We start from the raw sequence: 18,662 nt of genomic DNA on the forward strand, positions 1-18,662 counted from the left end.
ATAATATTGCATAAATGCCTCCATGTTCTTAGTGCCATTCTTTACATTCCTCACCTTCAAATAATCTACAGCATTTAAAAGTTCTGATATCCCACTATTCATCAGTTCTGTGTCACTAAGAAACACATCTCATTAAAAATGCTTAGTCAGTTCCTTAATAGTTTCCTTGTATATAAAGAGAAGTGAACAATTATAATTACTGATTTAATTTTCTAAATCGAAAAGAGAAATAAAACAATAGTTGCTTTTCATAAGTCCATGTTCAACTTCATATTAATTTTTTGAAATGCCTATATACACACTTTCTTATCTAGGAATTAGTTCACTTCATTCAGGACTTGGCATTCTCTCTACCAAAGCCCTGCTTTATTTGTCTTCTAAAATGTACACTCAAATATTTTTGTCACTGTGACTTTAATAACCTTTGGGCAACAGCCTAGAACAATAACAAATAAGATTTCCCTATCACTTAAATAAACAAAGCAATGACATTATGTTCAAAGACAATAAACATGAAGATACTTACACGAGATAAAATACTTTCAAAAGATTCTGTAAGAGATCTTTTTGCTTTGTTCTTTAACATGTCTAATCTGAATCTTGGAGCACTGCTGGACGCTTCATTTACAGCATTCTCAGCAAGAGGTTGTGAAGCCTGCAAGTGTTTAAAAACAGAAATTCAAAATACTCAACAGCATGGAGAAAATCTCAGTGAACCTTCAGAAGACTTCTGTAACCTGAACCAATACTTTTTCCTGGTGTCCTCAGCTTGTCACGCCTTTTTCTCTACTGATAATTGTACTGGTTTAACAATCTATCCTAACATAAGAACAAGAAATTTCTCAAAGGAAATGTGTTGAGTGAACTAGCATACTTCAGAAGAATTGCCATTTTGATAGGGATTTATGGCTCTGTTGACAAATTTTCTTTAGAATGTATAATTGTACCAATTCTAAATGTTTAAGCATAACAGATTAGAGATTTCTGATGAATTTCTTTTTCTTCAACCAGAAAATTAATCAAAATCTCATAATTAACAGGAATTCCCAAGTTTCTCCATTATATTAAAATGGGTCTTTCTAGGGGACAGGAAGATGTGTAACAACCTAACTCTTCTAGCTATTTCACCAGTAGAAACATTTCCACCTTAAAGCTAACAGTCAATGGAGAGTTTTACTTCTTAAATATTTAAATCTGCTTTTAGTGCTGGTGAAGACAAATGTAGCTAACAGAAAAATGATATTTTGATGCACATATTACCATCCAAACCCAACATCTGCAGTAGAAACCAGAACTCAGTTTTCAATGCTGTTTTGGGGGGCTCATCTTGAAAATGACAGGCAAAATAGCCTTTTCTACTTGTTCCTAATTTCAGAAATCTGAATGTTTGATCTGTGCAATTACTAGTACATGGGCAGCTGAATGGCATATTATCACCATCACCAAATAGTCCTGCCGAGATATAATTTTAAAGCATCCTATTTCCAGTATGACAAAGTCACAGGCTCCAGTATTTTCTTTTTACCTTTTGTCCCAGTTGCACCAGGACAAGGTTAATTTTTGCAGTAGCTGAGAGGGGACACGGCCAGGACCTGGAGGGTATTTTATTGCTGGAGGTAGGGGAAAGGGTCTCTCTTCCAGAGAGAAGGGGCTCCTTCCAGTCAAAAAAATGTGGCAGGAAGGAGCCTTCCAGTACTGTCTATTATTGGGGTAGGGGTGGTGGTGTGTGTTCTGTGTGAGTAGTTTCTTTTCTTGTACCCTCTGTGACTAGTATTGTTGCTATTACTGGTCATTTTCTTACCTCACTGCTGTTTCCAGTAAGCTGTTCTGATCTTAACCTGTGATCTTTGCCTTTTGTGCTTCCAATTGTCCTCTCCATCCCACTGCAGCAGCTGCCTGGCTTGGAGAGTCTTGGGAGGGACACTAAATGGGGGAGTACCATTCCTAAACCACAACACCTTCCCTCATCTTATTCGCCAAGTGTAAATCAGATGCTGCTTGCTATTACATTCTTATGAAAAGACACTTATTTTTAAGTGTTTTTGCTAAAAAAGATCCATGTACTAATATCACATTTCATAATTTTTTCTCCACTGATTTAAATATATTAAAAAAAAAGACAATGAAAAGCATGAAAGTGAATATGCAGAACAGAAAAGAACAGGGACATCAGGGAGTCATGGGTTAATGATTGCTGAGACAAGTAAGTGTTCAAAGGTATCTGCTATTACACAGGTCTGGAGATAAATTTCAGAACAAATATAAAATGTTACACAGAGAAAAATGATAGACTGAGGGCAAGTCAACTCTGTTCTTAGAGTGCTGGCATCTTTGCAAGTGTCAGATTAACCAATTTGGTTTCAGGAACTGAGCAAACACTGCAGCAGACCTTATAAATTTTCAAATCACGCTGAAGACATACTAAGATCTTATCTTGCTTTGTATATCCCTATTTCCAAGCTGTTTTTAACTGCCAACTATTTAATCATCAGCCAGCATTAGACCAAATAAAAATATTTCAGGTATGATGATAGAGGACCTCAGGCAATGTTTCTTCCTTTTATGCCACAACGGAAATGCTTTTTCCTTAGAAGCTTATGTCTGGTGACATGCCTAAGCCAATAAATCAGAGAATGAAATATGCAATTTTCTTTCTGTTTACTCACAGAGATGAATATGGCTAGTAAGCCATAAAAGGAGAAGAGATTAACAAAGGAAAAATACACTAAATGAAGATTTGCGGCTACTTTTCCAATTCCTTCACAGGTCTAAATACTCTCCATGTATTCATTTGCTGGTTTATTTCACAAATGGCTGACAGCAGTCATTACAATGGAACTACCAACCAGCAGTAGAGGGATAGTCAAGACTTTTGAAACAGTCTAAATAATTGGAACTGAAAGTTTCCAGAGAATGGGTGGAACCCTTTTAAAAATATTAACCTCCCTGAGTTGTCTCAAGGTAGCTAGTCACAAACCAAGGCATCCAAAATCACTAATCCCTTTGGAAAAATCTCAACTCTGTGTGTGTGTGTGTGTGTGTGTGTGTGTGTGTATAAATAGCCAGTTAAACAGCATTGATGGAACCTGACAGAGAATAAAAGGTTCTTTTGTGAGAGCTCATCTCTTTGGACATGGATGAGAATCTCTGCTGCTGTTTCTGCAGCAATCCTCCTCATCTTAAGGCCACTTCAGATGGTCGTCTGCACACAAGAAATAACTTCCAGTCTTGAGCAAATGTAATGGGCTTTATCAATGATCACATCCAATGTATTGTCATTACATTGACTCAACACTGACAGCGATATGGCAAATGCCACAGAGCAGCTGAGAGCAATCATAAATTCATTATGCATTCTCTCACATATATTGAATTTTCATTGCAGTAAGAACAAATAAACAAATTAGTAGTATACTTTGTTTGCATCTCTGTCTCCTAAGCCTGAAATCAGACTGTACCAGGGACCTCAAAATCTCAGATAGCTGTTTTGGCACATGACAACAGTCTACAAATGATAAGCAAACCCAGTATTCAGCACTGCTTACACATGAAAGTTTCAAATTGCCAGTGACAGAGATTTGCCCTTGGAAGGATACAAAAATGGAATGGAAATTTTTTTCCTGGCTCCTCCTTACATTAACTAAAATGGAATGATTACTTACCTGTTTTCCTTCTCCAACATGAACATGGTCCCTCTGTTTTTCTTCATACATGTTTCTCAAAACAGAGATAATCAGCTCATTCTCCTTTTGTTCATTTCGTGGTCTTAATTTCTGTAATTAAAAACACCACCAGCCCAGTAATTAGGCATTTGTATAACAGTTAGCAAGTATTTACTCTTTTCATTTGTCACTGTAATAAATCCTCAATGTAGGAACTAGTTTGCTAATGCTACTACTCCAGTCCACCAGAGGACACCAGTGTCCCAGGCAAAGCACCAACAGAGCCAGAGAAACACTTGACCTCACTTCATACATGACTGAATCTACACGAAAGACAAAGGACAACTGTAGAGATACCAAACTGCCACAAGGAAATAAAGGCTTTAAAAATATTTCTGCCACTTTCTTTCGATATAAAGAAAACTGAACTCCTGTAGTTCTGCGTTTGTAGCACACATGGAGTGCTGTCCTGGAGAGAGGATTCACAACTCTTCTAGAAATCCTTCACACTGGACATTTAGCTTTTGGGAAATGACATAGATATTTTAAAAATTATTGCACAAGGTGAACATATTTACCTGGGCTGCATTTTACTTAGATCTGAATTATTGTGAGTGAATATTTTAAAACAATTTATTCAAGAATTTCATCTCAGAAACCTAACTTTTGAAAAACATGTGCTGTTTTAAGCCTATTGATATAACAGAGAGGATACAGTATGTATCTGTTAATGCCAAGGTAGCACATTAGATTAATAAAAATACCACAGGAAGACAGTTACCTAAAAATGCAAAGCATGGTAACAATACATGGATTTGCAAGAATGCAATGTTCCAGGCTGTCCGACTGAAAAAGTTAGCTGAGAAAGATGGGCAGGTGATTTGTACTTTACCCTCAGTTTTACCAAGTTAATAGTTTGCAGACCCTCACCAGAAGCAAATAAGTTTCCTGTGACTACTAGAAGCTTTAAACTGTGTGCAGAATACTAAAAGGCACCAGTGCTGCTAGCTGATGTATGCTAAGAAATTACTTAGCTCATGCGATTGGTCCCACATAGTAACTTCCAAATTTGGTATTGAGTGATAAATTGCCACATGGAAACACACAAAGAGACTGAAATTACTCAAGAGAGGAAGGAAATGTTATTTTTTAAAAAGTCTGAAATTTCCTAATCTTCAACAATGTGTCAATCCCAAGTGACATTTCCTACAATGCACATCATGTTTTCAATCCAGCTATGCTTTCCTCTATCCTAAAATAGATTTAATTAGGCAGATAGAAAGTTTAACTTCTTTAGTTAGTTTGACAAGAATGAAGATCGAGGATAAATTTTAGGCAAGAAATTTTCTGATCTGTGAATGTTGCAGTAATTTGTTTTGGTCAACAGTTTGAATGCCCTCACAGGGCAAGTTACTGCCTTCACCCACAAAAACTGTGTCCAGTTTTATTCACTGAGAAGACAACACCTTCATGGAAAGCAAGGAGTATTAGGGGAAGAAAAATGTGTACAACGGTCATTTTCATCAAAAGACGTTTTTAACAGCTCTAGAAAAATAATGCTATTGAAATTAAAGCACAAGCTGGGTAACAGTCTGTTAAATAAAAATAATGAATGATTCACAAAAAAATGAAAATAACTTCTGTGCTTCACACAGAATTGCTTTAAAGCCTTGTAGGAAACAAAGCTTACCTGAACTTCCTCAAAAACAGAGGCCTGTTCCTGGTTATTCAGTGTGGTTAGATGCTTTTGCAGTTCTAGTTTAGTCTTAGAAGGATGCAACCCTACCAAGAGGAACAAAAAAGAACAAATGAAAGGGTCAAGTTTTTCAGAACTAATCAATTACATAAATATGCTCACAATTTAAGACAAAGCTTGTCAATTATTTGAGTTGACCCATTCTATGATTTCATAACAGGGCATTAGAAAGAACTTTAGGTTAATTTAAAGCTACTACTAAACTCATGTCTTTAAAATGAGGGACATGAACTCTGCAATGAAGAGATTTACTGACCACAGACAAGGATTATACTCTTAGCTGAAGATTCCATTATCACACAAGATAAATAAACCCACAATCTACTGTATTTTAGCAGACTGTTTTGTTGGTATTTTATGCAGTGCTGCTTGGATATTGTTTATGGTAAAAATATAATTCCCTCTCATTTTCTCCAATTTCTATGCCATGGTCTCTTCTGAAAAAGAGTACATTTATTGCATGTTAGTGAAGTTCTTACTTTGCCTCTTGATGAAAACATTTATTGACAGTCTAAAGCAGACTACCCTTTCATTCAGATTACTTTTTCTGTTCTCATCCTGGATTATTTCCTTTCCTCTATTTTCTGTGGAAAAACAGTCAACAGTATTGTGCACTTCAGTTTCTGATCATGGAGTATCTCCTTCAGAAGCAGACAATACGATTAACCACATGGCATGATTGAAGGCATTAAGGATCATTTGCCTTCAAGAAACTTTCCAAAAATCACAGCTAGCTGAAAACCAAAATAGAGTGAAAGTAGTTTTGGAAGTTCTCCAGTTTCATCAAATTAATACTAAACAGGTTTTAGGCCACTGTCACGTGATCTGACAAGCTGCTTTGCCCTTTAATTACCCCAAACATCACTTACATGAACAAAATCTGTGAAATTTGCTGAAATTTAAAGAGTTTTTTATGTCTTGAACTTCTGTTCTGAGTGACAACTACAACTCTAATTTCTGCATTTTCATGAAGGAGCACAGATCAACACTACAAACACACATATTAAAAGCATGCTGTTCAGTTCATGCTTACTGATAGCATAATGCCAGTTTCTAAGTGGATTCAATAGGACAACATGTCACAGCTATTGTAGCATCTATCCTTCAGAGGTTCCTTATCTACAAACTTCTGCATTTAAAGGGCTAATAGAGCCAAACAGGCTGAGACTCGCTAATATTTACACTTGTAAATAGTTTTCAAGAATTCAACTAAAACACAATAAAGGAGCTTAACTTTTGTTAGAAAATTCTTGTTACTTTAGAGAAAACCTGACATTACAGTCCTCTAAATAAAAGTACTGGCTTTCAACTTTCCACCCCGAGTCCCAAGCTCCTTTGAAGCATTAATTTCTTTGGGTTTTTACATATAAGACTGTCCCCCAGTGAAATTGTCAGGAAAAAAAAAATTCAACCAGAAAGTTTTTTAAACCTCACCTTCTATCTTTTCACAGAGTTTATGCAAACTTTGCATAGGGCACCCTTCACAGAGCTGGGGTTGTGCCTTGGAAGTCTGTTGCACAGCAGCCACAGTAAAAGCCTGTTTCAATGTCATCATGATTTCATCAACCTGAAAAGAATGGCATGCAAAAGAACAGAATTTCAGTCTTCCACTGAGCTTCTGCTTTCCTTAACACAAACACAACAGTCTTTTAGACTGATACTGCCCTTGCTTGGGAATGTGTTCATGATTAAAAAGATGCTGTTTCAATGTCGTTTCTGTGCACAGACAAGTAAGATAAAACTCATCATGAGACCATGTCTCTTCCAGGATACCCAATTTTATTACTGTGGTCTAATAAAAGATACTGCCCTCTATCTCAAAGCCCTTTCTTGTCTATGGTAAAAAAGCTTACTGAAGTTGTGACACACTGGTCTTACTTAGAGCACAGGAGTGTAGTCCTGATTTTCAGAACAGGTGCCCTATGAGAAAACTCTCCCCCAAAAAGAGGTGCAAGGTCCAACTTATTTCGTGCAATGAAAGGAAGATTTTTTGGATTTTAAAGGGGATTTTAACTTCTGCCCTCAAAACAAATGAAAAGGCCTTTTGCAGACTGCTTTGTTAGTTATATATATGAAATACTTGTATTTCTGAGTGGAACAGGATTTGAAGACATTCAGCAAAATACAGAGCATGGAGCCATAGAAGACTTTTAGGGCCTAATATTCCATTTCTTTCTTTCACTTACCAGTGCTTCATCTGTACACTGAAACACGTAGCAAACAAAGTGGAAGCCTCCATTTTCTGAAGACTCTCTGCAGATGAACCCAAAGTGATCCACATGTCTAATTCCCTAACAAAGGAAAAACACCAATGAAGCAGCCATACCTAAATTCCTTAGCAAAGAAACAACAGCAATGAAGCAGTCATATCTACTTTTAATGTTTTGTACCTGTTTTTCTTTTTAGGAAGAAAAGAACAAAAGGCCCAATAGCATTACATATAGGTCAATTATCTCTGTTACAGCTACATCATGCTCACTGCAATCTCAAACAAGAGTGTGTCCCAAGCCAGAGTGTTCTTCTAGATCATGTTATTCATCAATTGCACACAGAAGTGAGTCTTTATCTCAGAAATCACAATGCAAAGCATGAAAGAAGAACAATGGTTTTATAAAATTACTGATTATTTATCCATTTTTCAACAGCAATCACTGAAACTGCTGTTGAGAGAATCCATTTCGAGTGCTAGAAGAGAGAAGTACATGAGCATTCACAAATCGAACATAATTAAACAATTAAAAAAGAGAGAAAGAATACACTACTGTCTTACCTGAGAACAAAAGGATATTTCTTTAAAGCTTTTCTCGATTGCAACTTTTTTTGTGTCAGGACTGATTAGGTAAACTTCAGACTGGCCAATCTAAAAAGAGCAAAATAAATTGCAAGGTGCTAACAAGTAACATTACACTTCATTTTGTCCCACTATAAAAATGTTTCCTGAATGTAGATCTCAAATTTTTCTTCTACCAGTATATTTATACCAATTAGTGTATTACTACCAGACAGAATACTGAAGCAACACTGATTTGGCACTGTGAACTCTGCACTGAGGTTTAGTGAGACGGGAGACCAAAAAGAATGTTTAAACAGATGAGAGCACTGCTGCATTACGAGTAACCTACTCTGCACTGAGAGAAATATACTCACACTCCCTTTTCTTATTTTCTGCAGCCATGGAATGTACCACATTCACAGAAGCTACTTAAGAGATTGTCCTAAAATTTAACTCCAAGTGTGTGCCTCTTCCTGTATGCCACCTAATTATTTTTTGAGTTTTATTTACTAATTTATTTCTTTAAGGCACATATAACATATAATTTAAAGCCTTTAACTCAAAAACTATATAAATGAGTTTACTGGAGTATATTCTCTAATGTAATTTAATCTGTAGGCCATTTGTACAGCAGTAACCCGAAAGATGATGCTAAGTTTTGATGGACAAAGGGCATTTTTAAGCGGAACCTATTATCATTTTTTCAACTTCTGGCAACATCTTTGTAAGACAGCAACAGAAAAATTTTAATTCTTTATATTTTCTAGCACATCAGAGAGACTACAAACAAGTCTCATATCAGATTTTAGGAAGGCATGGGGAATTTGGATCCACTCATGAGCATGACTTAGATAAACTTGCTTCAATCACTATCAAATCCCAAAAGATGCATACAAGAACATCAGCAGATGAATATAACTGTACTTTCTTAAGAAAGGGGAAGGGATGAATCTTGTGTCTGAATAGAACAAGTCAGAGTTACCACCTCTGTATGTCTAAAACTGGTCCTGTGCATTCAACTTCCACCTTTTCCTTCACTTCAACCATACATAATGGTTTTCCCCAGATGCCTGACGGTTTCCTTGTATTGTCCCTGGGGCTGACCTCGTATGTCTTCATGGGGCTTTTCCTTCCAACACCTACCCAGCAGCCACCTGCTTGCTGCTGTCTTCCCCTCCCTGCAGCAAGAGGCTCCTTCTTATAGCTCAGTCCCACATAGCTCTTTCACACCTGGTCTCTGGGTAGTAATGATCATTTGAAATCAACTGAACAAGGGGAAAAAACCCAAACCAATGAATCTCTTACCCCCGCCCCTCACCCCCCCAACATAGAGTCAGGAGAGAAACCTAAAAATATGCCCTCTCTCCCCCCACTCCTAAGAAACTGGCTAAGAAAGCAGTTCTTCAGGAAGATATATGAAAATCAGGACTGTTTGAATCAGGTGAGGAGAGCCAGCAGATAACTAATCTGCATATTTTTCACACCTCATGCATCCACCAACCTTTGCTTCAGTCCTAGAGAAAATCCAAGTAACTAACTGAGAACATACCAACCATCTTTCTTCCCTCTGGATACTCAGTTACTTGTAAGCATTTCTTATGTAGCCACACACAAACTGATGAGATCTCTGCATGCTGCCTGCATTCCCTTACTCAGAACCTGCTGAACGTCGGGGACAGGTAACCAACAAATTCAGCTCTGCTATGAGCTGCTACTTGTGGATACTGAAAGCACAAACTAGAGTTACTTCACTTCCTTATATTCAGCTGAATTTAGACTGGCTGAATAGGAAAAGCTGTGCATACTAAACAGTATTTTCCCAGGAAAAAAGCAACCCAAGACAGAAAGCCAGATCAGCAAAGCCACACAATCTGGCAATGTGCCTGCCAGCAGGTGACTGACATTTTATTCAGGCTGAGGCTGCAGGTGTCTTTGAGAGCTGTTGCACCTATTTAATATAAATTAAAAATGCACTCACTGGAGTAAGAGGATCTGAACCTACCCAGCCCACCTATAATCTCTCTATTTCTAAAATATGTGCCATGAATTAATAATGGAGTCATGATTTATTTAGAATGAGGCATTATTATTACAAAGGGTACCTATATTTTCTATATTAAATACATGCTCAGGGGAAGAAGGTAAACATGACTTTTTTTTTTTTACTAGGGAAGAAACATTTCTCCATCTTCTTCCACTTCCCTGTCTGATGCCAGCCTGCCACAACCACAAAGAAACTTAAATTCAGGTATAGCCAACTACAACGTTTTCTGCATGCTATTTTTTACAGACATAACAGGATGGCAATCCTTCTTAAGGATTCTCTTTCCCTGCTTCAAAAGCCCTGCTATAATTGCACACATTCCACTCCATTGCAGTCCTTAAAAATGCCCAGTCCCAACAGTAGCTGACAGATCCAAGATTGCCTTAGGAGAGCCAGTCTTTGCAATATCAGCTCCAGGTTTGCATTATCCTCAGAAGACACAAGCTACGTAAAATACATAACTTATCTATTGTGAGGATTGTAAGAGGAGCAAATACCACACTCCTTACTTGCTTCTCAGGTCTTGGAAAATAGTTTTACTGCTCACCTATCAAGGCAAGCGCATTGCTAGCCACACCAAAGCAGGGAAGGAGTGAAGGCACATGAGAAGTAGCATAGGAAGCTATTACACTACTACCCCATCATTACACAAACATCTTGGCAGCAGGAGCACCTTCACCAATTACACTGCTTATCATGGGACAAAGTCTACTAGCTCTCAGCCATGGTTTGGTCCTTCTGCTCTAGTTACAGGTAATTTATTCACCCGGAAGTTTATTTCTGCTGTTACTAGTTAGTGTAAGTGTACATTCTATTTCAAAATTGCATAACTACCTACTAACGTACAGTAGCTTTCTAAAAGCTTTCTTTAGAAGACCAATGCTTCAGGTGGTACTGTTTTAAACTATTTAATATAAACTTATTTTGAATATGCAAACCAATTTGCACTAATGAGTAATGCTCTCCAGAGAAATAGGCAAGTTTAAATTAAGCTTTGGTAATCGCAATTAAGTTATCAAAGAAGTAACTGCCATCTGTCACAACATCTGCTTTGGTGTTTGCCACTCCAAACTCCAAGATGTGAAAAGGCCAGCAGAAGCTGCAAATCTTGCTTTACCGTAAACAACATAGTCCGGTTTTCTGCAATGTCAGTTGGCTGCACAACACTGTGTCCATAGATGTGTTGACTTTTTAGGTTCAGTGAAATTGCATCTTCTTCGAAAGACCTGACAAAGCTGTTACTCCTAAGGCTTCCCTCTTGGAAATCCTTCTTAAAAGCAAAGGAACGAAGTCCAGGCTGAGAAAAAGACTTCCTAATTGGCCTTTTTGCCTCTTCTTCACTGACCAAGGGCTGGAAGACAGATCGAAATTTGCTGCTGAAAGAGAAGCCTCCGAAGTTATTGGCAGTTTCATGTTGTTGGGATGATGAGTTGAAATCTGAATTTTTTGTACAACTTGCACGATTAAATTTCTCAATGCATTCATCTATGAGTGCTGGAGGTGCATTTTTATGTGCTACTGTTACCCGTCCACAGAACAGCACCTCAAACTTTTTGGCAAAAGGGTCTTCAACATCTGAGAGATTATTCTGAAACTCTTCTTGACGGGCAATTTTTCCAGCTTGTCGAATAGAACTTATAATCTCAGGCACCTACAGGAGGGGAGAAAAATACACATTAGCATCCAGTGCTTTATGACAAACAAATTGCAAAATTAAGAGGCTCCCTGCGTGATTTTCCTGGAATGGATACTTTGATTTGTTTCAAATAGAAAAAACCATTTGAAGTGATCTTGTATTTGTTCAAGAGACACTTTATAGCAGTTAAATACTGAGAGGAGGAATTTCTCATTTGTCTCCTTGCCAGGAGTTCACCATCATCATCACTTTGTCAAAACAGCTTTGTCCCTTGCAATGCTCTTCATCTTCAGTAAAACTTTTGCCTCTGAAGCAACCTGTTTAACATGACAAGTTCCAAATCAAAATGGAAGTCAAAAGTACTCCAGAAAGCATATGAGAAGCCACGGACTAATTAAATGGTGAAGTTATTTAATCTCTGTTATTTTTCACTCCCTTCTCTTACTCAAATACTCATGTCATGTAGGTTAATCAGTGTCCTGCAAATTTGCTTTCCCTTTCCTAATAGCATATTACATTGTTATGGCAGTTTGGTGTTGTTTTGTTTTGTTTTGTTTTAATGTAAATAGCTGTATTTTTAATAAATATATTCATTATTTTAGATGTGCATTTTTGTTCTACTATCCTAGATGACACTCTTAAATAATATTACCTCACATACAGTATGACTTGCAGGACATCTGTGTGAGACAGCAGTCTGCTACAGGTCACAGATGTTGTAATTAGAACCCAAACTGCCATGTGACACACTTTTAGTGACAGTAAACGGTCTCAGTCTCATTGCTGATATGGTTAGAAGGTACTGATATGCATATGCTCTCTGCTAAGCTGCTGCGAGGCCCATGCTTGGTTACATCACACTGCTTTGACTGACCTAGAAGATTAAGGTTCTTCTGCAGTCTGTGCTGCTCCTGCTGTAATGAAAAATGTGAAGCCACCACCTATGATTACAACTGCTAATTCTGCCAGCTTTTTTATTTACCAAAATTACTTTGAGAAAAATCCATGCAAAGTGTGCTAATTTCCCGACAAAACAAATTTCCTCTGTCAAGCATCAACTGAAGCTTGCTTTACTTACAAGTATTTGGTTGCAGATAGTACAGAAGGAAGTGCAGGAGCAGCAGACTAAAATAGCAGCCCAAGAACCATCTCCTCTACAAGAAAAGGCATCCCTAAACTTAAAGAATATTTTGGAGACATGGCCGCTGGCTTTTTTCTGACATTTTTATGGTTATCTATTGATTAATCATAATGCAGTAATGTACATAAACCAAGCAAGGAAACAACAAAGGACTCAGAGGGGGAAAAAAACTGAACAGTGAAAACTGAACAAATATTCTGGGTGCTCATAAAGACCTCAATAGAATTCCTTTTATAGACAAGGAAACAAAGATAAATATATGGGTAGGTAGGTAGATAGATAGACAGACAGACACAGATGTGCACACAGATAGAGATAGTGGATTTAAAACAGTAAGTAACACTTTACAAAATAAATGAGGAACTCAGGAAGCATTACTTCACCCTTCAGCGCAAGGCATGAATCATCAGCTAATAATTCAGCAAAGACAATAGGGAAGAATGGGCAAGAAAAGCAGGGTAAGGAATTCTTAAGTCCATTCTCTGATATATCACAAACCAGTTGGAAAGTCTTAGGCTCAGGCAGCTTTGTGCCCAATTTCTTAATCATACACAAGAACATTAAGAGTATAACAAATCTCTAGAACCTTAAACAATATGCATTTGCTTTACAGTGAGCTTAAGGTCTACCTCAGTTTTATTTACCCAATATTCCTTTAAAGAAACAATTTTTAGTGGCATAACGTATCAAGATGACAATAAAACACAAAACTTCATTCTACCCACATTTGAAGCTGCAACTGCTTTAGCAATTTTTAATAAACATGTTTTACTCTTGTGGGAATGTCTGGACTTACCAGCCATAGGCAATTTTATTACTGAGTTGCCCAGGATCCACACAGAGACCAGCAATCCCACCTCTGCTTTTGCTGAGGCTGCAGAGGCAACAGCAAAGGACTGAGGCATTTTCTGAACTCTACTTACTTTGGTAAAGCCAGGAGCATCAGCTCTCACCCAGGCAAAGAGGGCCTCTGTCTCAAGCATGGTTAAGCTCCACCAGCAACACACATGTCAATGACTATAAAGGAGAGTTTCCAGCACTGCAGGTGCTGCAAAGGTTACAGCTGAGTTAAAGCCCTGACAAGGCATTAGGGATCCAGTACATATATGCAGTTACTGAATTTACCTTCTTCAATGTTTTTAGTTATCAAATGCCTTGGACATTGACAAAATAGCCATTCAACAGTGGCTATACTTTATTATACAGACAGTGGTTAGGGAAAGACACTACATCACACAGAAGGACTTTGCAGTAGTTAATAAACTTTGTGTCTGAGGAGACCCAGCAGGCCTGTTGATGAAAAATCAAGGGGAGTATTTATTTATTTATTTTCACACATGCTAAGGCTTGAATCATGTCATTGATAAGTAACAGCTGGCTTCTGTGCTGCACTTACTGAAAAACACTGGCTCCTCTGTTCCTGCTTACAGACCTAAAAAAATTCGCAGCCTGCTAATATAATTTTACTACTTCTGATTAGGCAATTGATTCAGCAGCAGCAGCAGAAAATCACCACCTCACTTTCTTGTGACCCTTACATATGTTAAACATTTATAGATTTTCATTAGTAAAGACAAGATCTATGATGAATGAGAAAAAAAACCCAAAATACTTATTTCCCTGGAACTGTTCTTTGCCCGATCAAGATTTGTGCCCTTTTTAGCTACCGGTACCACTCCAGACTTTTAATGCAAGTATTGAAAATTAACAATCCACTTGCCCTCTGTATCCTCTAAAACCAGCTCTCCCAGTAAACAGACCTGGATGCTGAGTACATAAACATGAAGTAAACAGTAGTTAAAAATATATATTGTAATTATTTCAGGTCATTAGAATAAAGATGTAGGCTCTATCCTGACAAATGTTTATTAACAACAGCTGGAACATTTCCAGATTAAGCAGCATGCCACTGGGTGATCAGTAAGCATATCTCTTGCAAACCTCCAAAAATTAATTAAGACATAAACACAATCAGGTTTTATGGCTCTTCAATTTGTATTGAAATGCAGCAAGGATGAAGCTGCTCCTGAATTAACTTAATGTTGCTTGGAGTTTTTTAAAGGCTGTGGGCTCTTTCTGAACATAAGAAAAAAATCTTTTTTTTTAATACAAGGGTGGCCACAAGCTGGCAAAGGTTGCCCAGAGAGGTTGCAGAGTCTCCATCCTTGTAGATATGCAAACTCTGACTGGACATAGGCTGGGCAGCCTGCTCTAGGTGACCCTGCTTTGAGCAGGGGGCTGAACTAGATGACTTCCTGAAGTGCCACCCTATGCCACCTTGGCAATATAGATGCCTATTGCTTTTATACACACCTGTTGTTAACTGTGCCTACTAATCGGAACTTGCTAAGACAGTGGGGGAGACTGTTGCACACAGGCATGACTTCCAGCCATGCAAATTCTCTTTTCTTGCATACTTCTATTCTTAAGTGTTTTCTGACTTGTTTTTCAATATAAATATGTAATTAGTGGATAAAGATTATTTCTGTAATCAGAAAAACCACCGCTGCTGACCTAAAATTACTACCCTAAACCCACAAAACTAAGTATAGAACATCAGTGTATCAACACGGAAACTTTACCAAACACAGAGCACTACCTTCTTATCACCTCAGGCCAAACAAGCCTGCTGACCAGAGGACACAACTGAAATGTACTAGGAAAAGGTTTCATGCTTAGAGTGTCTGAATTAGATACAGAAAAAGATTGCTTATTAAAACTAACACTGGACTTGTGGTTTTTTTAAAAGCGTACCACATTATTTCTGGTATAATGAGAATGTTTACTTTGCAGAGACAAAGCAGGGAACTGAAATGCTGAGTATTCTTGTGACTTGACTCGTGGGTATTCAAGCAAAATACAAACCAACACCTAGGACTTCCTAGTGCATGTTACTCAGTTACAAGACAAATAGCTACAGCTTCTATGCCATGCACTAAATCATGACAGAAAGCAGTAATTTTTAAGCAAGAGTGGGTTTGCTGCATCTGAAGGACAAAGAACAGCTCTTTCCCCTCACATAAATTGCAGCTGCATTTTTACCCCTTGAAACTTGCAGCCACCCTGTAAGTTTACATACAAGCATGTAAGAGGTCAAGGTCTTTATCCTGTCAATAGATTTCAGAAAGAGTTAGAAACTGTTTTAATGAAAAGAGCCCAGTAACAGCTGAATGCAACAGCTGACTTTTGGTAAGTAAGACCAAGCTAAAAAAAAGATTCCTAGTTTCTTTTATATATAGTAGGAAAGAAAGCAAAATATGTCACAGAAAAAAACCTGCTAACACATCAGCTGGGAAGACTTAAAAAAAAAAAAGTGGGATAATTTATTGTTCTAGATGTAATGCAGTGTTTATACCTGCAGTATAAATCTACCAGTTCATACCTACCAGTCTCTGCATAAGGCTTCAGGTCAGTGAAGGGCTCAAGCATTGGCTTAGATATTTCAAGGACATAGGTGGTTTTGTTTATTGTAAGACAGACCTGTGCTGACAGGAACTGGTCTTATGCAACAGACTCCAGAAATTGCTGGAGACAGAAAAACATTAGGGTCAGATTGTTAGGCTGAACCTCAGAAGGTCTCACAATACCCCAGCTAGAAAAAGACTTAAAAATCTTTCAAAAGCTCTTGAAAAAAAAGTAAATGTTTTGATTGCATTTTGCTGGCTTACTCAAATGTGAGAAGACATCTGAATTATTTTTAAGTGCTTTTACTTGCCTTTTTTTCTAACCAAGAGAGCAGGCTCAATAAAATATGTCAAGTCTAATACTGTTTGCTGTTAATATCTTTGCTTCTTTGTTTTAGTAGACAGTACTGCTACAGAAAGGACAAGGTACACAGCTATTTAATCTTGGGAGAAGCTATCGAGTTGTATCAGGACAGACAGCAATATCGTAAATGGGGTATTTACAATCATAGAATATTTTCTAAAAGTAGTAGAATGAAGAAATTAAAATAATTTTTGAAATGTATACAACACATACAAAAGATAATACAGCATAGTATTTACTTGCATTTTCTAGCAGGCCACATAAAATTTTTTATTTCAGTAATTTGATATGTAATAAAAAGCAGTTGGTCTGTTTTAAGCAAATTGGTAGCAAAATAGATATGCAGAATTCAGCACAGATCAGCATTTCCTGTCCTTATCATTCCTTAATGCACAGTAGTGGTCAACTGACTTCTTGAACACTTTTCTCCACTCAGGATTTAAAGTTTGGCATTTTTAAACCTAAATAATTTTAATTAATACATTTTACAGGTACTCTTTTTCTTTTAAATTGAGACGTTGCACAATTTCTCCTTTCAAAATCACGGAATAATTTAATTTGGAAGTGACCTCTGATGGTGCAGTCTCCCACATAAAGCAAGGCAAACTTCCGAGTTAGATACAACTTCAAACTTTGATGAGATGCCGGGAGTCATATCCAGCTAAGTTCCACGTATGAATTCCAAGACAGAACTTCCTTATTCTCTGGCATTACAGAAATTCAAGACAGAAAAGAGTTATAAACTTCTGCAGTTAATTTCTATTTCACTAAAAGGCCTTTTATATTCAGATGTTATCTCAAGTGTCTTCACAGGCCTTTTTTTCTTCTACTCTCTTGCTTGGAGACTGGTCTACAGTCTCCTACACCTCGCTGAATTTTTTCAGTCATTAACTTCAATTCTTGTCTTAAAAATTTTTACCCATTGACCCTTAATAAACAGTTCTACTTTAATTATTACTTTTCTTCATTTGCTATTTGTTGGCTTTTATTCCTCTCACAAAGCTACTTTCGAACCCAGTTTTAATTCAGAGAAGAACAAAGTTCATAGCTCTTCCAGTCCCTGGCTGATGACCATCTTTGCAAGCTCCTGTCAGTTTTTCTGTGCATAGCAAATGCACCAGGGGTAGAACCAAAGCGACATTCTTACCAACAGCTCCCTAGGTACTTAAGATTGATTGCTTCACAGAGAGACAATTCACCTTTACTCCATGAGTTCCCTCCTCAAGACGTAATGATTCAAAATTTTGCTGCTGTATGCTCACTGCTCGTAAAACAACTCTGAGCTGTGCCACTCTCAGCAGCTTCACCATCCACACTTGTTGGTCTAGCATATTTCTCTCTATAGTACATAAGATGCTCTGGGTGTCTCACTTTACCAGTCTTTTGAAATGTCTTTTGAAAAGGAGAACAAGTTGGAGCCCAACTAGAGCGCTGTGAGGGGTAGCCAGGGCAGCAGCCAAGCAGGACTAACCACAGTGCAGGTGTGCTGCTTAGGAAGGGCTGTGAAACCTGCAAAAGCAAGACAGAGGTGTTGTTTCAGCCCTAATAAGGGAGAGTTCACCAGCTGTTCAACAGTTCAATATCGCCATGGGCCCAGGAAAGGACGAACAATCATATACATGCCTACTTGTGGGCATGGCTTTCTTAGTAAGGTTTGAATGGAGAAAAGAGAAAAGGATAAATGAGAGTGATAAGGCTAAGACTCAAATTTTGCAGGGATGCATGTAAGACTCTGATGAACCTGAGTACAGTAAATTCAAAGCATATTCTGTGTGAGGCAGAAGGGAATAATCTGTTTAAATCTATCTCTTTTTGACCTGGATGAGTGGCACTAGCATTGACTGAGGTGACTCTGACACAGTAAGCACCAAGAGTGGAGCTC

General features: G+C 37.7%; 1 protein-coding gene across 9 annotated transcripts in view; it reads right to left on the reverse strand.

Annotated features, from left to right (window-relative positions):
- Positions 1-18,662, reverse strand: part of TBC1D1 (TBC1 domain family member 1) — a 97,770-nt gene that overhangs the window by 38,195 nt on the left and 40,913 nt on the right. For 8 of the 9 annotated variants that reach the window (XM_085059168.1, XM_085059172.1, XM_085059169.1 and 5 more), the window contains 7 exons: positions 11,353-11,886; positions 8,189-8,278; positions 7,605-7,709; positions 6,853-6,985; positions 5,353-5,444; positions 3,663-3,773; positions 527-655 (listed from right to left, as the gene is read on the reverse strand). In XM_085059168.1, the coding sequence (XP_084915294.1) occupies positions 527-655; positions 3,663-3,773; positions 5,353-5,444; positions 6,853-6,985; positions 7,605-7,709; positions 8,189-8,278; positions 11,353-11,886 (1,194 nt within the window). Of the gene's footprint in view, positions 1-526; positions 656-3,662; positions 3,774-5,352; positions 5,445-6,852; positions 6,986-7,604; positions 7,710-8,188; positions 8,279-11,352; positions 11,887-16,398; positions 16,426-18,662 lie in introns of those variants that run through there. The other variant, XM_085059175.1, reaches the window with a different exon arrangement.

Source organism: Lichenostomus cassidix, chromosome 4 (assembly GCF_008360975.1).
Source record: "Lichenostomus cassidix isolate B80296 chromosome 4, HeHo_3.0, whole genome shotgun sequence".
Taxonomy (NCBI): domain Eukaryota; kingdom Metazoa; phylum Chordata; class Aves; order Passeriformes; family Meliphagidae; genus Lichenostomus; species Lichenostomus cassidix.